We start from the raw sequence: 21,614 nt of genomic DNA on the forward strand, positions 1-21,614 counted from the left end.
GAAAGAGGGTGCCCTGACTAGGTGGCTCAGTGGCTACAACACTGAGCTTGTCGATCAGAAAGGTCGGTCGGTCGGTGGTTTGAATCCCTACTACAAGTCTCCTGCATGAGCAGGGGGTCGGACTAGATGGCCTCCAAGGTCCCTTCCAACTCTGTTACTGTTACTATTTATTCTCCATGGCCTCAGAGGGCAGGACAAGGGGTAACTTAATGGAAATGTATCAAGGTAGAGCTCCAACCTAAAACTTAAGAAAAAAAATCCTGACAGTGAGAACGATCAGTGGAACAGCTTGCATTCAGAAGTTGTGAGGCTTTAAGAAGAGGTGAGCAGCCATTTGTCTGGAATGGTCTGCTGCTTGAGCAGGGGGTTGGACTAGAAGACCTTCAAGATCCCTTCCATCCCTCTAATTCTATGATAAGAAATAGAAGCAAAGTAGAACAAGAAGAGAGTTTTCTAGCATGTGGCACTCAACAACATCAGACTGATAACCTGTAGCAAATTACTTCCAATTCTCAAAATAGGTATGGGAGGATATTTTCTTTTTACAGACTGAAATTGATTGATTGCCAGAAAGCTATTTATCGTATCAAGATGTGTGTTGATCTCCCAGGATTTTCCTAGGTGACTTGCAAGCCCCAGATTCCTAGAAACCCCACCCTAACTCTTTGCTGCCTTCCTTTCAGACGGTCAGTAATATCCCCTGCTCTCTCTTGACCGGCATCCGGACATTACCAGTCCTAGAAGCCAAGGTGCCCGAAAGGCCTACAAGCAAATGCAGAGATCTCCCCAGAGAAGAAGAGAAAGAGAAGAAGAAGAAGAAACACAAGAAACGATCCCGATCACGGTCCCAGACCCCTCCTTCGAAATACCACTCCTCCTCTTCCTCCAAAGCCAAATCGCGATCCCATTCGAAAGCAAAGCATTCGCTTCCCACGGCCTACAGAACCGTCCGGCATTCCAGGTAAGCGTTTTTTTCCTAACTCTTGAAAGGCTTAAAAACCTTACGGTATCCCGTGAGTCTCGTCGCCATACCTGGTCTCTTTTTCAGATGCCGCCTGATAATTTTAGCCACTATGCGTTCAGCCGTGCGATGCGTTTTCTAAAAGTGACACGTTTAGAATTAAGGAAAGCTTTCGTTTTCTTTCGTGCGTCTGCCAGGGGTTCTCCCCCCCCCCCCCCCAAAAAAAAAAAAAGTGGCAGATTGCTGACGCCAATTAAGGGTGTAGACAGCTTCTTGTCAGTTGCCAGGGGCAAAAAAAAGATGGCGTTTATCAACGTTGCCAAAGCCACCGCATCGCTTGACATGGAACATCAGATGGTTCCCGCACCTGCTTCACTTCTCTTTAGGGTACGAGATTAAGTATAAAGTTGGGGAAAAGTTGAGGGTCTTGTCAAGCTTTTAGGAAATCCGAAATGAAGTTTTTCAAAACCTACAGTTTTGGAGAATTTTAAAAAAAGACCAGAAGGAATGCAATAACGTGTTGACATGTGTATTTTAGGAAAATGCAAATAAACTTAAACATCATTTAAGTTGAAGAGATGGGGATAAGGAAACTTTTTTTGACAGCTAGCCCCCCTTCCCCCCAAAAAAAGTAAAATCTGCACGTTCTTGTTAAAAAATCATATGATTCCTTCACCCCGTGTCTCTTCAATTACTGTCCCGAGTTCCCCCCAAAGCAGAGCCTTGGAGACATAAAGAGGTTTCCGCCTAACTGAATCTGAGGATTAAATTAGTTTTGGTTTTTTTAAGATTGGAAGGGACATCTGACAACGTTCGTACGTGCCACCGTTAGCCTCATAACAGAGGGAAATGCAGTAGGGAAATCAACGCTTTTGTTTTTAACAGTCCCCGTCTTAAGGGAAGGCGCTGTTTCTCTGGGAAAGCAAGCCCTTTCTCTGCAGAAAATCTCAGCTTGGATCCTCAGATGAAAGAGACAATGCAAATGAGGGAGGGGAGAGACTTCTCTTCCAAGCCTTCTCCATCCCTGGGCTAGAAAGAGGATGTTAAGACCTTGGCTAAGGGGAATTCCTACGTAGCAGCAGAGAGAGGCTTTAGATGGCTTTTGACAGGATAACATTCCTCTGAAAATGGCTTCAGGTGTACTGTTGGGGGTTTGACAAGCCCTTCAACATCTCCACTGCAAATCTTTCAAGCTCCAGGCTCCCATCCCGATAAACCAATTTATATTATTTTGATGACTTCTTCCCCCGTTAACCAAAGTTCCTTGATCCAAGAACTGTCAGGTCAAAGCTACGGGAAGGGAGAGAGGGCAGACAGAATGTCCCGCGAGGTCGAATTTTTGTACATTCTTGGTTTCACTAAATAGAGCTGGGCAGGGACTGGAAGGTAGCCTGATGGGTAAACGAGAAGGTGATACATCTTCTCCCAGGTGAATCTTCAGATTTCTTCAGTAATTGAGCATTAGTCTGATCTGTAAATCAGCCCCTGAAATATTGTCCATTTTATAAGCTGGTCTAGGCTTATAGAAGCCAGTGCTTTTTACATCAGGACTACTTTTGTTGTAAAGAAACTTGTGAGTCTGAAAACGATAGGGCCGATTTACATCATGCAGCTGAGGCCATACTTGGAATAGTGCATCCAGTTCTGGTCACCACAGCGCCAAAAAGATGCTCCTAGAACAGGGGTCAGCAACCGGGAGCCGCATGTGGCTCTTTTATTCCTCTGCTGCGGCTCCCTGTTGCTGCTCAGCTCCGCAATTGATACGGCTTTTGGTTAGGATAGGTAGAAGAAACAGGACGCCGCACTAGGAGGAAACTCTATGGTGGGGGGACCGGACTTCCAGTCAGCAGAGGAAAAAGGACGCCACACTAGGAGACTCTATGGTGGGGGAAACTGGATTTCCGGTCAGCTCCAGAATTGAACAGGGGCTTCCGGTTAGGACCTTTGGTTGCCGGCCCCTGTCCTAGAAAGATTGCAGCGAAGAGCAACAAAGATGATTAGGGGGCTGGAGGCTCAATCGTATAAGGAGCGGTTGTGGGAGCTAGGTATCAAAGAGAAGGATTGGGTGGGGGACAGGTTAACACTCTTCCAGTACTTGAGGGGCTGTCACAAAGAGTAGAGAATTGACTTATTTTCTAAGACAACAGAGAACAGGAGAAGTAATGGGTGGAAGATCATTAAAGAGAGAATCAACTTAGAAATAAGGAGAAATTTTCTGACAGTGAGAACAATTAATCAGCGGAACAGCTTGCCTCCTGAATTTAATAATAATAATAATAATAATAATAATAATAATAATAATAATAATAATAATAATAATAATAATAATAATAATCTTTTAATTTGTATACCGCCCTTCTCCCGAAGGACTCAGGGCGGTGAACAGGCAGATAAAATATAAATACACACAATAATTAAAAACATCCCTTAAAAAACTAATTTAAATGCCCAAAATGTTAAAAAATGTACTCCCCCGTAAAATCACAAAATTTTAAAAACCCATCCAATAAAAATAAAAATCAGGCTAGTCCAGCCATACGAAATAAATAAGTTTTAAGTTCGCGGCGAAAGGTCCTAAGGTCAGGTAATTGTCGAAGTCCGAGGGGAAGTTCGTAGGCGCTTCAGCATTGGAGGTTCCAAAATAGACAACGTTTGACTAGGGTGGCATAAGGTTTCCTGCCTGAAGGAGGGGGTTGGACTAGAAGACCTCCAAAGTCCCTTCCAGCTGTATGATTCTTCCCCCCCCCCCCCAAGTCTATCTTAACGTGAACTAGAAAGCTTGCCTGACAAGTTTGCTTGGATTACAGTTCTGTCCCAGTCTCAAATTTCTTTCCTTTGACTGTCTTGATCACACTTTTTCCTTCTGTCCTTCAAGTACGTTTGCTGTGGTCTCTACGAATTTTCTAAGGATTAACGTGGGTTTTTTTCCCCGCGGAAATGTTTCACTGTGAATTTTCTTCTGGGCTGCCAATCTGAATTAGAGGCTGATGGAGAATGGCTCAGCCTCAGAAATAGACTGGTCAGGTTTTGTTTGTACCGTCATGTGTTAAAACAGGGGGGGCAATCCCCGGGCTCAAGGCCCACTATCGGGCTGTGGCCTGTTCGAAACCGGGCCACGAGAGGGATGGGCTAACGTGCACGTGTGAAGCTCCGCTTGCGCAAGTAGAGAGTACTTGCACTCACGAGCGAAGCTCCATGCATGGCTCACACAAATGGAGCTGTGCGCACACCGATGATGCCCAACACACGCACACACCGCCAGGCCAGGTCACCAAGCTGAAAAGGTTGGAGACCCCTGCTTTAAAACCCACGCATTTCTTTGCTAGAATATTAAAATTCCAATTATTGTTCCTTTTGTAGTAGAAGGGGGGGGAAACCCCACAGATTAACTCCTAACCCAGTTCTTCGTCCTTATTAGCTTTCTACTCTCTCCTTTCCCCTTGCCTGATAGCTCATAGGAGAGCTGTTGTAGCTCATTTGTACATTCAGGTCACCTTTTGCTTGTCCGAGTTCAGATCCCGATCTCGTGAAATTTCCCACAAGGTCTTTGGATCCTCGGTTAAATGGTGACTCAGAGAAAGGATCAGCAGTGCAGTACTTTAGCAGCTGGGCAAAGTCTATCTTTGAAGGGCTTCCGAGATGCTTTTAATTGAGAGATTTTCTAATTTCACAGTGTAACGTGAGTAAAATGTCCTTCAAGGCCGGATCGGCGCCAAACCATTAACATAGAGACATCTGGGTTTTTATTTTCTCCGCAAAAGCATGGAGTTGGTCTGCTTATTGCCTTCTGTTTTTTTCCAACTTGCCAATCTAAATCTTCAACCCTTGGTCCTGCTTCGCTTAAACTCCTAACCCTGCCGCAGTCATCTACATATGTCACACCTGAGAACCATAATAACTGCAACCGGAGTCGATATGAATTCTTTTTTTCCCCTTAACTTTCTGCAAAAGTACAGCATTGCAGATTGGAAGGGAGGAGGAAGAAATACAATTAGACGGCAAGTGATCCCACGGTTTTTGTTCTGACCTAGGTTTCTATAGAAAGGATATAGCACAATCTTAGTCCTGCAAACCTCTTTAATTCATATGGCTGTGAATTATTGTCATTCCCAGTCCGAAAGGCTTCTCAAACAGTCTGTCAGGGGAGTGTTTACAAACACCCACCTTATCTCCCTTGGAATGCTGCCAGAGAACTAATTGCCAAACGCAGGGCAAGACCAAACTTAGCACAGAGTCAAACAGAACTTTCCCAAAGCTTTTGCCGACCAGATGAACTAATTGCTTCCTGCAAAAGCTCACGTCCCATTCGCTTCTCTTATATGTCTTATGGGAGGGGCCAATCATCTCCAAGCCTTACTCCCAAATCAGCCCTGTTTTCTTAATTGTTCCTGTCTTCTGGCAGCTCTGCTCATGCACACACTGGGAACAGGCTCCCGCTGTTCTTTTGCCTTGCTGATGTCAGACTCTGGAGCAGCAAAGAACTACCAGGTGGCCTTGGCTCCCTCTCTGCCTCCGACTCAGAGCCCTCCTCTGAGCTTTCCCCAGACTCCAGGACTGGCCCACATTCCTCCCCAACCTCCTCTCTGTCTGAATCTGCTGCCAGCTCTGCTGGCCACTGGCGGGCCACAACAGTTTAGAGTAAAGATTTTACAACTGAGATCCTCAACCTGGAAAGTCCCAATTATATTTTTTTAAAAAAACCTCCTCAAAAATGAGTCTTAAGGGGATCATATATCTCTGCATGCTTTGTTCTGCTTTGGGTAGATAAAGTAGATTGGACAAATTGCTTGCCTGCGTTTCATTTAAAGGCTAAATTTCATTTGGCATGAATTGCTTTTCCGGGTGTAACTTCCTAAGAGGTTACGTGCTAAGCCACCTACTCTGTTTACCCAGCTAATGATCTGTATGTAGTAATTAGCAAGGGAAGGCATCATTAAAGGATTTAGCATGTAAGAGGACTTGATTGGCATTAAGCAAACTTCCCGTGTTCCTGGTCTCCCGTTTTCAAAGAGTCAGTAATGTTAATTCTCAAAATGTGGTGTGCGTGTTTTTTTTTCCCTTTGATGAGAGAGGCAAAAATAAGACCTTCAAAACCAGTTATTTTCTCTTGGGCAGGGTCTTTCGGATGCTGCTCCTTAAGAATGGGAAGGGATTAGCAACTTGAAGCGAATTTGAACTTAGTTTTAAAAAGTTGAAGTCCTTACAAATAGTCATCGTCTCAAACAATCCACGCTTTGCCTTCAAATTATATATATATAAGCCCACATATGAATGGCAGTAACCTTTCCCCGTTTAGCACGGTTATTATTATTTTTTAAATAGCCAAATCTGCATCCAGAAAAATACACGTGACATTTACAAGTATTCAAAGCTAATGCTATTTACTTATATTGTCTGAATATTGGAGGTTTTTAAGGAATTTAGTCATTGCTGTGCAAATCTCAGAAGCCCTGATACTAAGCGGTTTCACTTTCCTTTCCCTCTGACAAGTTCTAAGCCCTTTTCATTCAGAAGGCTGGTCTGAGGCCAACGTTTCACAAGCAAACTTGGGGGTTTTTTTGGTCAGCTCCCTGGGACAGATTCCTTTCCTAAAGGAGGGGCTTTGCGTTGTCCCGCTTGCGGTACAAAATAGAATCGACCTCTTGGCTAACGTCAGTTCCGATATGATTTGTTTTGCATCAGGAGAGCACGTAATAATCTGCATCCTGCCTTTTTAAGCACGTAAAGGCAGAATTATTTTGTTTGGGATTTTAAAAACAGTAAGTCCGGGGAGGGGGGGTGAATGGGGTGAATGGATAAAGCAATCTTCGGGGAGCTGACAACCACTCCCCCATGCTGCGTGTCTGGTGGTCTTAATTCCTTTCTTTCCTTTCTTTGTTTCTCTTTCCTTCCTTTCCGTCTTCCTTTCTCTTTCTTTCTTTTTTCTTCTTATTCCCTTCCTCCCTCTTTCTTTTTTCCTTCTTTCTTTCCATCTTTCTTTTTTCCCCTTCCTTCCTCCCTCCCTCCCTCCCTCCCTCTCTCTCTCTCTCTCTCTCTCTCTTTCTTTCTTTCTTTCTTTCTTTCTTTCCAAAAGTATTTGCAATGTAACAAACCCACATTTTCTCCTTTTAAATGGATTTGCCGGAATTTGTACTCCTCTTTGATAATCCTGGCCCCTATCAAGAAGCTCAAAATCCTTCCAAGCCAAACTTAATTCTCCTCTGTCACCCATTCAGGTCTCGCTCAAGATCGCCGAGAAGACGGGCGCACACCCCCGAAAGGCATCGAGAAGAGAGGAGCGTCCCGACTGCCTATCGTGTGAGCAACAGCCCAGGCATCAGCAGAAGACGCACCCGTTCCAGGTACATAATTGTGCTTGCAGCTCACCAGTGTTGCTCCAGAATGGGAACGCTGAGGCTTTCTTGATTTACATGGCTTTGTCCAGCTCTTTACATCACTTTCTCCATTCACTTTCAAAATACAGTTTAGTCCTCGTTTAACAACCACAGTTGGGAGTAGCAGCACGGCTATTAAGTGAACCGATCGCAGAGTGAAATCACACCTACGATCTTCTGCATTCTTTCAGTTTACAGACCTGTGAAGGTCATAGGTGTGTGGGTCAGTCGCAAAGTTACTTTTTCATCTAAAGGTGGCATTCACTAAACAAGGACATGTTTTTTTTTAAAAATGGAGGCCAGACATTCTTTGGGATGCCTTCTCCATCAATTTTACTAAAGAGGCTAGAAAAAAAACCCTGTTATCTTTTTTCCGTAGGTTTTGTAGGCGATTCGCTTGACCCCTTTTCGTTACAGATGAGCGATGAAATTAGGTTGCGGCATTGAGACCCCGATTCCAAAGGGCATAAAACAGAGAGATTTATTTGGATTTTTATTATTATTATTATTTTGACATCCTTTCAGTAGATGCTTCTGGGCACAGATCCCAATTTGTTAATAATTGCAAATATAAACCGGCCAGAAAGCAAAAGAAGACAATGCTCATAGATGAAGACACGGATCCAGGAGAGTGATATATATAGAATGTAACAGGTTGGACGCCTTTCAGCATCTTTATGGCTCGAATTATTCTCTGATTTAGGAGGCTTTGGTTAGGAGGAATGCAAACAGCCCTAGATAGAGGGGAAGCTTCCCAAGCAGGGCGATGTTTATTATAGTGCAAGGCAGTTCCATCCATCTCCATTGCCTGAGGTTTTAAAATATGCTCTGTGGGCTTTCCTGTGCATGCATGCTGTCCTTACATCCTACCTTCTCCACAGAGAAATGGACACCCGTTTACATCCATCATTGTAAAAGGCTAGCGAGATACGTGCTGGAGATCTTAACGCCTCTCCCTTCTGCCACAAGTTAAAACTGCATGTTACAACAGTTCATTTAGTGACCGTTGAAAGTTAAACAGCGGCACTGAAAAACAAATGACTTGATTTTTCCACACTTAACGACCGTTGCAGCATCCCCATGGGTCACGTGATCAAAATTAGGACGCATAGATACGCAACCAGTTCATATTTATGACAGTTGCAGTGCCCCGGGGTCATGCATTCCCCTTTTTTACGACCTTCTGATGAGCAAAGTGAATTCCACTTACAACCATGTTCCTAACTTAACAACTGCAGGCATTTGCTTTTACAACGATGGCCAGAAAACTTGTAACATGCAGCAGAATTCACTTAACAGCTGTCTCATTTAGCAACAGAAATGTTGGGGCTCAATTGAGGCCGTAAGTCGAGAACTACCTGTGCTGATCTTATTTGCGTGTGCCTTGTTCTCAGTTTGCCTTTTTTCAATGAGCATTTAAAGCACCACCCAGGGAAATGCACCCCTTAAGACCACCTGTACGGTGGCCCAAGAATTGGGGATTCTTAATTAATTAAGAGGACCAGGTTTCTCCTCTCATTGATTTGGCCCCTAGGGGAATCTGCACCTGTCCCTAGTAAGTCTTCAATCTCAGTTGGAACATAAACTCAGCATCAGTGTCTCTAGGATAGAGATCCTTGTGTTGGGGCTGGTCAGTTGCCAGCCTCTCCAGCAGCCAAATCAGAAGAGGAGGCATGGGAGTCTGGGTCAGCATCAAGGCAGCCTGAGAGCTCAGAGGGGGAAGGAGGGAATGGAGCTGGAAGAGAAGAGAGAGAGGCGGAGTCTGGGCTGTCCATCAACTCTCAGATGGAGAGTCAACAGCCCCCAGGTCTGGAGATGGCTGATGAGGAAGAGGAGGAACAGCTGGGTTCAGTTCCTGATGCACAGAAGGCAGGGGAGAGGAGAGCAGTGGAAATCTGTGGGCCTGTCCTTGGTGTTCTGACCTGGGCTTCCTGAGTCATTAAAACACACGAGTAGTCCCAAAAACCGCTTTTATTGCAACAGCTGTGAATTCTGTTCATTCACAGAAATAGAATAGAATAGAATAGAATAGAATAGAATAGAATAGAATAGAATAGAATAGAATAGAATTTTATTGGCCAAGTGTGATTGGACACACAAGGAATTTGTCTTGGTGTATATGCTCTCAGTGTACATAAAAGAAAAGATACGTTCATCAAGGTACAACATTTACAACACAATTGATGGTCAGTATATCAATATAAATCATAAGGATTGCCAGCAACAAGTTATAGTCATACAGTCATAAGTGGAAAGAGATTGGTGATGGGAACTATGAAACGATTAATAGTAGTGCAGATTCAGTAAATAGTCTGACAGTGTTGAGGGAATTATTTGTTTAGCAGAGTGATGGCCTTCGGGAAAAAACTGTTCTTGTGTCTAGTTGTTCTGGTGTGCAGTGCTCTATAGCGTCGTTTTGAGGGTAGGAGTTGAAACAGTTTATGTCCAGGATGCGAGGGATCTGCAAATATTTTCATGGCCCTCCTCTTGATTCGTGCAGTATACAGGTCCTCAATGGAAGGCAGGTTGGTAGCAATTATTTTTTCTGCAGTTCTAATTATCCTCTGAAGTCTTGTCTTTCTTGTTGGGTTGCAGAACCGAACCAGACAGTTATAGAGGTGCAAATGACAGACTCAATAATTCCTCTGTAGAACTGGATCAGCAGCTCCTTGGGCAGTTTGAGTTTTCTGAGTTGGCGCAGAAAGAACAGTCTTTGTTGTCCTTTTTTGATGATGTTTTTGATGTTAACTGTCCATTTTAGATCTTGCGATATGGTAGAACCTAGAAATTTGAAGGTTTCTACTGTTGATACTGTGTTGTCAAGTATTGTGAGAGGTGGAAGTATGGAAGGGTTTCTTCTAAAGTCTACCACCATTTCTACGGTTTTGAGTGTGTTCAGTTCCAGATTGTTTCGGTCGCACCACAAAGCTAGTCGGTCGACCTCACGTCTATATGAGGAGTCCTAATTAGTTGTAAAGAGTCCTTCGGGATAATCACCCACCTTTATCTCCCTTGACACGCTGCCAAAGACCTAATTGGCAAAGCCACATGGAGTCCAAAATCAAACAGAGCTTCAGGCTTTAAGCTGAACCGAATGAACAAACGTTGCTTCCTGCAAAGGCCCACCTGCCTTTGCTCCTTTTTTAAGTCTTATGGGAGGGGCCAATCATCTCCCAGCCGTACTCCTGAATCGCCCTTTTGTTTTAGCTGTTCTTGCCTTCTGGCAGCTCTGCGCATGCGCGCACTGGGAACAGGCTCCCCCTGTTCCTCTGCCTCACAGAGGTCAGACTCAGGAGGTTCCAGAGGTAGCACGTACCTCCCAGATGGCCCTTTCTCTGCCTCCGATTCAGAGCCCTCGCCCGAGCCTTCCCCAGACTCCAGGACTGGCCCATGGTCCTCCCCAGACTCTGCTTCAAGCTCCGCAGGGTGCTGGCGGATTACAACACTTGGGACGGAAGAGCCGCCACCGCTGCTAGCGAAGCCCCACCCTAGCTCTGGGGACAAAAGGCAGGGGGCGAAGATGAATAGACAACTATTCTATTCAACTATTCATCTCCCTGCTGGACAGACTGCGGTGAGAGAGAAACTTTGCCGGGGGCTGCCGATACTCCTAATAAAGGAATCATTGAGTTAACTTCAGAGGTTTTGTCCTGTTTAGGGAGCTGGGTCAGAACACCTTGGAAGCTGCAAATATTCTTTGCCAGCCTGTAAATTCTGAGCTCTGACTCTGAAACGGGATGACGTGAACAGCACATCAGGCTTTGGGTATTTGATGCGAGAAGAGTCAGATTTGAGCGATCATGATATATCGGCTGATCTCTATTTATCAAGACTTCGGTCCAAGGCTCTTTCTTGCAGCCGAGTCACAGCCGCCTTTGTCTGCAGAGGGCAAGGAGGTCCTGCCGTAAATTAAGCTGGGCTGAATTCCCTCCCCTCCTTCCTTATAATGAAAACTAATGAATTTTTCACAATAACCCTAACAGATGCTGCAGGCACATCCCGTGCAAGCCTCGATCTGAGTGCTTCACGTCTGCCCTGCTTTTGGGGTTAGAAGCAGAGCCATTCTTCCTTTTCCTCAATCTTTTCCCTCCTTAGAATTGGTTTCCTTATTTATTTCTCCAGTGTGTATCCCATCTTCATTTTTTTGAAAGTGGTGTAGCTATAGCAGTAGCACTTAGACTTATATCCCGCTTCACAGTGTTTTACAGCCCTCTCTAAGCGATTTACAAAGTCAGCCTCTTGCCCCCCACAATCTGGATCCTCGTTTTACCGACCTCAGAAGGATGGAAAGCTGAGTCAACCTTGAGCCAGCCAGGTTCGAATTGCAGGCTGTGGGCAGAATTAGTCCGCAGTACTGAATTTAGATGGATGAATGGATGGATAGATCGTAGACAGACATGGAGAGAGAGAGAGAGACATAGATAGATAGCAGTAGCCCTTAGACTTATATAGCGCTTCGCGGTGCTTTTACAGCCTTCTCTGGGCTGTTTACTGAGTCAGCCTCTTGCCCCCAACAATCTGGGTCCTATAGGCAGTCCTCGCCTTACAACCATTTATTCAGTGGCCTTTGGAAGTCACGACGACACTGAAAAAAGTGACTTGTGACCATTTTTTCACACATACGACTGTTGAAGCATCTCCATGGCCACGCGATCAAAATTCAGCCGCTTGGCAACTGGCTCATATTTATGACCGTTGCCTCGTCCCAGGGTCATGTGATGCCCTTTTGCGACCCTCTGACAAGAAAGGTCATCCATGGGGAAGCCAGATTCACTTAACGACCCAGTTCCTAACTTTAAACAACTGTGGTGATTCACTTAACAACTGTGATAAAAAAAAGGTCATAAAACGGGGCAGAGTTCACTTAACAGCTTTTCTGCTTAGCAACAGAAATTTGAGGCTCAGTTGTCGTAAGTTGGGGACCACCTGTACTGTCCCTCCCCTTATTTTTCCTACCCTCACCCCTGTGAGGTGGGCTGGGCAGAGAAAGAGAGTGGCTGGCCCAAATTCACCCCGCCAGCTTCCATGCTTAGTTTCCCTGTTTCTCTTCCATCACCTTCACTATGTTATCCAGAAGATAACTTGAGATGGGACAATAGTTGATGCTCATAATTCTCCAATACCCAAAACGATGGAGGGAATGAAACCTGGTTCTTTGGAATTCAAGCCATGAGCTCTCTTGTTGAGCTACAGTGTGAGCCCATAGCTCTGCCAACATCACTTACAGCCCTGATGGCCAACCTATGGCACGCGTGCCCAAAGTGGCACATGAAGCCATGTCACCTGGCACACGCAGCCTTGCCTATTTGTCTTCTGGGTTTCTGGTGCACATCCATGTGCAAAGATCAGCTGTTCTTCATGCGTGTGGCAGTGCCGAAAACCGGTTTGGGCATGTACGCTGGCCAGCTGATTGTCGGGTGTGCATGGACGCCAGAACGTTTGGCTTTTCCGGAGCGTGATCCCTTCACACTCATGGCAGTGCCGAAAACCGGCCTGCACATGTGCGCCGGCCAGCTGATTGTCGGGCGTGTGCATGCGTGCTAGAACCCAGGCGTTTGGCTTTTTCAGAGCATGTGCGTGTAGTTTCCGTGCAACCTGTTCGGCACTTGGTGCCAAAAAGGTTCGCCATCCCTGACTTACAGTATGAAGTTGAAGGACACCAACTCATTCAGGGTGGACTTGTGAAACTTTTCCCAGACCAAATACTAAGAGGCATCTTCTTTGCTAGAGAAATAAGAAAGAAACAGGATTGGGTCAGATAAGAAGCATCACCTACTCTTTCCTCTGAAATTATGCTTTTTCCCTCCTCCTCCTCCAGCCAGCGTGTTCTTTCTCCCCTTCTTATATCTCACAGCAGAGACTGGAGATTAAGGACCAAGCTTTGCCATTTGATAACAGAATTGGACATTGTTTTGATTGGGAGAAAATGTTCCCAGCCACAAAGCTGGGTGTTATCTCAACAGCTCAACAGAATGCCAAGTGTTTTTAGCTCATCCCCTTGTTTCATTTCTGTAAGGAGATAGCTTTTCTGTAAAAACATCTCCATCTTAACAACAGCAATTTTCAGTTGCAATGGCTGGTTGTGCTACCTGGTCAAAGCAACCTCACACAAGCTGGGAAGAAAGGAAGAAAACTGTTTACGGTGCAGATCCCCTGTAGCGCACATTAAGTCTCAGCTACATATTGGTGAGCTTTAAAAAGATTATTTGTGCAAGAAAGAGTACGTTGGTCGCTGTACAGTATCCGTCTTGACCGCAGGCTCTCAGGATGGGGGTCCTTTGTGCTCTCTCGCAGACGTTTCATCACCCAAACTAGGTAACGTCATCAGTGTTAGCACTGATGTGGGTCATGAAATGTCTGCAAGAAACCCACCAAGCTCAGAGAGCACCAAGGATTCCTCATTTCAGCTCTGAGCTACTCCTTTATTGGAGGAGGTCTATAGCTAGACAATAAGAGGAATATCTTGAGTCCTCTTTAATTCCTGACACAATTTTTTGTGCCTTTTGTAAAGCAGCCAATATTTCCACACCATCCACATGAGCGTCTCATCATCAATTGAGACAGTAACTTGCGAAGGTTAAAATGGAACACGTGTATTTTTTTCAGGGTCAGAATGAGAATGGAGCTAGAAGGGTCCTTGGAGGTCTTCTAGTCCAGCCCCCTGCTCAAGCAGGTTTCGTCAAGGTTCTCATCTAGAATCTGGGCCGGACTTGCCCAGTTCGCTTTGGAGGAAGCTCTTCTGACATCGGGAGCTCCTTAGAAAAATAAAAATACATTGTTTTTGATGCGAAAGAGAAATCTGCCCCAGGAAGATTAAAACGAGAAGAGCTAGCAGTGGTTTCGGTTTTTGTTTTCCTTCCCCCCCTCCTTTTCCTCTGTTGTGATTGCATGTTTTAGACCAGGGGTGTCAAATTCAAGGCCCAGGGGCCGGATCCGGCCCACAGGGTGCTTAGATCCAGTCCACAAGGCCAGTCTGGAAACAGCCCACGGTGCCTCTCCTAGCGAAAATGGAGCTCGCTCCCCCATGCCCCACTTTCAGCCGCGTGCCCCCCCCCCAGCTCCATTTTCACTGCCAGAGGGCTACCAAAAGAAAAGGAGAAATGTTTCTTTTGCATTTGAGCATGCAAGAAGGGACAGGAAAGGAGAAAGGGAAAGAGGAATGAGAAAGAAGAAGATGGGAAGAGAGCAAGGAAGGAAAAATAGGAAAGAGGGGAAGGAAGAAGAAAGGAGAACGAAGGAAAAAGAAGGAAAGGAAGGAAAGGAAAGGAAAAGAAGGAAGGAGATTATAATGAGAGTGAGGGAGGGTCTCAGGGAAGTCCTGCCTTAGCACTTGGCCACCACAGGTGCCCCCAACGAGTCCCATGTCATGTCCACCATGCATCCCTCAATGAAATTGAGTTTGACATCCCTGGCTTAGTCTAATGGGGCTTTTCCTTTTTCAGAAGCCCACACGAAAAGAAGAAGAGGCGGTCTCACTCCCACATCAAGTCCAAAGCGAGGTCCCACTCACCTTCCGTCTCGCCGGGAAAACAACCCACACATAAGAATTCCAGTCACTCAGCCAGCATCTCTCCCGTGGAGAGTCGAGGATCCAGCCAAGAGCGTTCTGGGTAATGAGCCCCCAAGAGCCCCCATTCTGGCTGAGCGTGTAAATAATTCAAACTGGGAAAGTAAATAATGGTAAAAGCAGGGGACGGCCGGCGGGAGGGGGAGGGGGGGCGCTTGCTGATTCTCTGCCAAAAAATAAAATAAAATAAAATCCAAGCTCGGTTCCCTTTCTTCTCCAAATCTTGTGGGGAGGGGCAACGCAGCGAGGAAGCGTTGAGTGTGTTGGAATTGTAAATGCTCCAGCATCACAAAAGGGGGGTGCTTGTTTTAGCTGGTTACCTGTTTGACTTGCTCTCGTGAAAAATCGAAGAGGAGTTGAAGAGGGTTACGTAGATCGCTCCATGCAGCTCTACAGATGGGCTAGGCTGGTGGAGTTGGAAGTGCGAGGAAGACAGGCGGGGTTTTTTCAACACTCTCCTATTCAGAAAAGGGAAAAGAAAACCCTGTTTACCTCCAGTGACATATCAGCATTTTATGTGTGATGTTTCTGCTTGCAGAGGTGGGAGGGAGGGAGATAGGTAGGTAGGTAGAGAGAGCGGGAGGGAGGGAGGTAGACAGACAGACATGTATGAATAGAAAGGATGGATGGACAGATGGATGGCGATGGGAGATAGACGTATGGATAGAAAGGTTCATTGATTGGATGGATGGATGGATGGACGGAAGAAAGGAAATGGGAGATAAATAGACAGACGTATGGATAGAAAGGTTGGTTGAATGGATGGACAGACGGATGGAAATGGGAGATAAATAGACAGACCTATGAATAGAAAGGGTTGGATGGATGGACGGACGGAGATGGGAGATAAACAGACGTATGGATAGAAAGGTTGGGTGATTGGATGGATGGACGGATGGACGGAAATGGAAGATAAATAGACATATGGATAAAAAGTGTTGGTTGGATGGATGAATGGACGGAGGGAGGGAGGGAGGGAGATGGGAGATAGACATATGGATAGAATGGATGGATGGATATTGGAGATAAGTAGACGTATGGATAGAAAGGTTGGTTGGATGGATGGACAGACGGATGGAAATGGGAGATAAATAGACAGACCTATGGATAGAAAGGGTTGGATGGATGGACGGACGGAGATGGGAGATAGACAGACATATGGATAGAAAGGTTGGGTGATTGGATGGATGGATGAATGGACGGAAATGGAAGATAAATAGACATATGGATAGAAAGTGTTGGTTGGATGGATGGATGGATGGACGGAGGGAGGGAGGGAGGGAGATGGGAAATAGACATATGGATAGAATGGATGGATGGATATTGGAGATAGACATGTATGAATAGGATGGATGGATGGATGGATGGATGGATGGATGGATGGATGGATCGATGGATCGATGGATGGATGGATGGATATGGGAGATAAATAGACATATGGATAGAAAGGTTGGGTGATTGGATGGATGGATGAATGGACGGAAATGGAAGATAAATAGACATATGGATAGAAAGTGTTGGTTGGTTGGATGGATGGATGGATGGACGGAGGGAGGGAGGGAGGGAGATGGGAAATAGACATATGGATGGATGGATATTGGAGATAGACATGTATGAATAGAAAGGATGTATGGATATACGTATGGATAGAAAGGTTGGGTGGGTGGATGGATGAAGATATATAAGACAGAGTAAACCAGATTAGAGAGACAGACAGGGAGATGTAGGTAAGGTGATGGATGGATAGATCGTTACCCCTGACCAGCCTTTATTATCTCCAGTCCAATGTTTGGGATTGGAGATAATAATTTGAGATTGGACTGTGGCAAGCAAGATTTATTTTCAGGAGCAACAAGGTTCCATCTCCACCAATTTGATTTGGAGAAGGGTTCAATCACAGGTCTCAGTAGGGAAGTGTCCGAATACTTTTCAGCCACTTCATTGTGTGTGGGGGAGGGGGCAGAATGAATTAAAACAGTAAGGATGGTAGATCCTTTAGAACCGTGATGGCGAACTTACGGCATGTGTGCCACAGGTGGCATGTAGAGTCCTCTCTGCGGGCATGCGAGCCGTCGCCCAGCTCAGCTCCACTGTGCATGCTTGAGCGCTTCCTGGTGGCCAGCTGATTTTCGGGTCTCTGCCCTGCATGTGGGAGACAAATATGCATGTTTGGGGGGGGGCTACCTTTCTCCTCACTTTCTGCTGCCTGTGCCTTCCCAGATCTCCGGAGATTCCCCTCCCAGCCCTGTTTTGGGAGGTGAGGCTTCCCCTCCTCCCAACCGTTTTGGGAGGTGAAGCTTTTTCCCCGCTCCCAGCCCTGTTTTGGGAGGTGAGTGTCAGCGTTCCAGAAAACCCCCTCTTCAAGTAAAGATTCCGAAGCAAGCATCTTTCAAAGTTTCTTTTACTAGGATAGGTATACTGGCAAAACTGGGGAAATCCGAAACTGGGAGATCCGGGTCCTCCCTCAATGAAACGCACTTCAAAACCACCACCCCTTGACCCCTCTGCCGATCGCATGCTCCAATAGCCAACCGTCCCATCTCGAGACATCACTCCGGCCACTCCTTCTCCAGATGCAGTCCTGGCCTGACCTTGACCGGCAGGAAGAATGTTATTATGTCTAATGGCTCCTTTCTATTAACCCCCCCCCCTACTTTCCCACATAGGAGAAAGTGGCAGCACGGAAGCCTTCGGCCTAGTATGTCTTCCAAAGCTGACAGTGAGGCTTTCCCCCCCCCCCCAGCCGTTTTGGGACACGAGGCTTTTTTTCCTCTCTCAGTCGTTTTGGGAGATGAGGCTTCCCCCCACAGCTCTGTTTTGGGATGTGAGGCCAAAGGGGGGGGGTCACGTGTGCGCATGCACAGGGATCGCAGGGGGTCACATGCGCATGTGCAGAGGGTCGCACACATGTGTAGCAGGGGGCGGGGCATGCTGGAGGGGCATTGCATTATGGGGCCACGCATGCACACGCAACCGCTCACGCAGGGTTTTGGCACCCAGGGAAAAAAAGGTTCGCCATCACTGCTTTAGAGGATATTAACCTTGCAGGTTTAATAATTGATAAATTATTGAAATATTCCCTTGTTTTTTTAAAAAAACTGGAAAGTTACCCAGGTATCAGGAAAAGATTTGGTTAAAGACCATGCCAGAAAGAGCAAACGAGTTTGAAGAAGAGCATCAGAGTAAATCTGAATTTCTCTCTCTGTCTTAGTGATCTGCCTAAGCACATTCTATCAGGAGAGTGAGATGCAAACCCCAAAGCAGCTCAAATCTCTCCCAGGCAGAGTTTGTGGAAGCCATCAAACTCTCTGGCTATTCTTCCAGTGCCCAAGAATCCATTCAGCATCTCCCACCCAACCACAACCCACCCACCCATCTTTCTCCCTAGTTGGGGAAAAACGTTCCAGCCATGTCTGAGACGATAAAACCGCACGGAGATTGTCAAATTCTCTGGATCGCATTGCAATCTCTCTGAAGTTATTTGAAGGCCTCTGAAATCTCAAATCAATTTGAAGGTTCAGTGTGACTCCATGATTCTGCTGGCTCTCCGTGGAATCCCGATTTTCCCCTTTGAAGCTTTGCCCGGCTCACCTCTCAGAGCTGCATTTTTTATTTTATTCTCTTGCATTTCCGTGAGAACCCCAAAAAGTTGGGGTATTTTTTTTCTACTTCTGTTTATTCTTTTTCTCCTTTATTTTGGGAGATGTTCCAAAGAATTGTTTCTCCCCCCCCAAAAAAAATAATAATAATAATAAATCAGCATGGCTTTGTGTGAGAAAACTGGTCATCAACAAATGTTGCAGAAGCAGCTTAATTTTAATTATTAATTGTATGGGAATATTTGTGGAGAGGCTGCAAGTTAAGGATGCACCACTGATGAGAATTTGCAGGGGAGGGTTTCATGCCTCATGTCAGAGTCCAATCTAGACTTTCAAAGTGTTTCCTCTAATTATATATACATATAGATATAGATAGGTCTTGGCATATTCGGGTCTTTTTCTCGTGTAAGACTCGAATATGCCAAGACCTACATACCTATACCCGTGAAAACCTATGAATTCCCGAAACCCCACCCCGTGCGTCACATTTTCACCAAAAACCGGCCCGTTTTTCGCAAAAACGGGGCCTGCAAAGGGTTTAGGAGGCCTGCAGAGGGTTCCTGGGGGCTGGGGAGGGCAAAAATGTGATGCGTGGGGGGTTTGGGAGGCCAAAAACAGGTCCATTTTTTGCAAAAGTGGGAGCGTTTGTGCCCTCCCTAGCCCCTAGGAGCATTCTGCAGGCCTCCAAAACACGGCTCCGTTTTTGGCAAAAACGACATGCAGAGAATTTGGGAGACCTGCAGACTGCTCCTGGGGGCCAGGAAGGGCAAAAACTTTTTTTTTCTGGTTTACCTCTTCGAAATCTTGGTATGTCTTATACTCCGGTGCATCTAATAGTCTGAAAAATATGTTATATATTTCACACTAGTCTTACAAGTTGTTTAAAAAGGCAGGATGCAAAAAACCTCCTTCCAGTCCTTTCACTCCACTGTTCTTTTGTTTTTTCGTGTTTAATTGCAGTCGCTCAATTTAATTCAGGTATGTGTTTAATTACCTGTTCATTGATTTTTTTTTCCTTCTCAAATATTTAGGGGAGTGCCTTTGGAAAAAGAGGGCCAGATCTCTTCTGCGATTGTGTCGTCTGTTCAGAGTAAAATCACTCAGGTAAAAAAAAAAAACACTAAACATCTTCCGGATTTTCCTAGGCTGCGCACTTACCGCAGTTCTTGCTCGAGCGTCTTGTGGGGCGTTGGCGTTTTGCACGTTGCAAAGGAGATGCCTAAAATTGGACCGCTTTATGTTTCTGCTTTGTGAGAGGAGAGCGTTTCATTGTTGTCTCTTCGTTGTGCCAAAGTTTGTGATTTAACAGGCAGTTCTCTGCTCACAACCACAACAGAAATTCAGTTCCTGGGTTCCAATGAGGAACAGGTCATCACGGATAGAGAGGCGTTCCAGCCCATCTATTTGTTGTTTGTTGTTGTTAATTGCAAAGTCGTGTCCGACCATCGTGACCCCATGGACAACGTTTCTCCAGGCCTTCCTGTCCTCTACCATCCTCTGGAGTCCATTTAAGCTCACGCCATCTGCTTCAGTGACTCTATCCAGCCACCTCGTTCTCTGTCATCCCCTTCTTCTTTTGCCCTCAATCTTTCCCAGCATTAGGCTCTTCTCCGGTGAGTCCTCCTTTCTCATTAGGTGGCCAAAGTATTTCAGTTTCCTCTTCAGGATCTGGCCTTCTAAAGAGCAGTCAGGGTTGATCTCCTCTAGGACTGACTTGTTTGTTCGCCTTGCAGTCCAAGGGACTCGCAGGAGTCTTCTCCAGCACCAGAGTTCAAAGGCCTCAATTATTTAGCACTCAGCCTTTCTTATGGTCCAACTTTCACAGCTGGAGACTAATGACTTGCTCCCAGAGGGACCCTGGCTGATGTTACCATCCGTCAGGAGCCGTTCTGTAAGGTTCTGCCTCACGATGGTAACGAGATGGCAGCCAGGAAATCAGCAGGTCAGATCCTGGCTTGGTGGGAATGACAACGGCGCAACCATCACCCGCGCTGCTCGAAGCTGCTTCGTTTGATGGGTGATGGGTGTGGCGCCTCCTTCCAGCCACGGCCGCTCTTGGGGATTGGACCTCTCAAGTCACCGGCCCAGGTTTTGTCCAGGGCAGGATTCTGAAAGTGATCCCATCTGAAATAGTACAGTCAGAGGCATAGCTTCCGGTCATGTGGGTTCCATCTGCCATGGGGGCTGGCGCCCCGGTGGGTCACCAGATAACAAAAAAAAAGAAAGGAAAAAAAAGAAATTCTGTTGCTGAGCAAGGCTGTTGTTAAATGAATCACGGCTAGGTTTACACCCAAATTTTACTGAAAAATACAGTTATTTTCTGAGCTGAAAAAGATCATGGTAAAAATAATAAACGTTTTGCTTCTTATCCAAGAAGCTTCTTCAGTTCTAGAAAAAAAACCAAGAAAGTCCACCTGACTTTTGGAAAAAGCACCTTTGGGTCTTGGAGCCATCTATCTCCCTTCCTTGACTCATTGTGATTGGTATTTGGGTACTTTTAATCTAGTCCAGGGGTGTCAAACTCAAGGCCTGCAGCCTGGATCTGGCCCATGGGGTGCTTAAATCTGGCCCACAGGGCCGTCCTGGAAATATCAAGCCCCCCCCCCTTGCTCACGGCTTGTTTTTGGCCAGCAGAGTGCTGCTGGAAGCTGGGGAGGCCGAAAACGGGCCACACAGGGGCCTTGGGTGGCCTTAGCGCAGCCAGGAGGGTGCTGCAGGAGGCCATGGAGGCCAAAAACGAGGCACCGGTGGGCTGCGCCCAGCCATTTTGGCCAGCAGGGTGCTGAAGGAGACGTCCTTCCTGTCTCCCTCTCCCCCCCCCCCCCCGCCGGCCCACGGAGGAGAACTACAATGTTGATCCGGCCCTCCAGTTTGAAATCCAGTTTGACACCCTTGGAATCTAGTCCATTCCAAAACCCACAACACCCTGCCTTGTTTCTAACATTTTTTTCTCATTAAAGTTATCAAGTGCTTTAAAGGTAACGCTATTAGGTACAGCAGTGGAAAAACAAGGATACTGAAAAACTATGATAAGGTTTGTTTGCAGATTTGGATACAATAACAATGCTGTGGGGTTGTTGTTTTTTCTTAGTTGGTCAAAGGATTAGAAAATA

At 46.0% G+C, this 21,614-nt stretch overlaps 1 protein-coding gene across 7 annotated transcripts in view; it reads left to right on the plus strand.

Moving 5' to 3' along the window:
• Positions 1-21,614, plus strand: part of SFSWAP (splicing factor SWAP) — a 119,703-nt gene that overhangs the window by 92,349 nt on the left and 5,740 nt on the right. For 6 of the 7 annotated variants that reach the window (XM_058158069.1, XM_058158070.1, XM_058158073.1 and 3 more), the window contains 4 exons: positions 684-961; positions 7,177-7,302; positions 14,778-14,945; positions 19,533-19,605. In XM_058158069.1, the coding sequence (XP_058014052.1) occupies positions 684-961; positions 7,177-7,302; positions 14,778-14,945; positions 19,533-19,605 (645 nt within the window). The remainder of the gene's footprint in view (positions 1-683; positions 962-7,176; positions 7,303-14,777; positions 14,946-19,532; positions 19,606-21,614) is intronic. The other variant, XM_058158071.1, reaches the window with a different exon arrangement.

The sequence above is a fragment of the Ahaetulla prasina genome, chromosome 15 (genome assembly GCF_028640845.1).
Source record: "Ahaetulla prasina isolate Xishuangbanna chromosome 15, ASM2864084v1, whole genome shotgun sequence".
Lineage (NCBI taxonomy): Eukaryota > Metazoa > Chordata > Lepidosauria > Squamata > Colubridae > Ahaetulla > Ahaetulla prasina.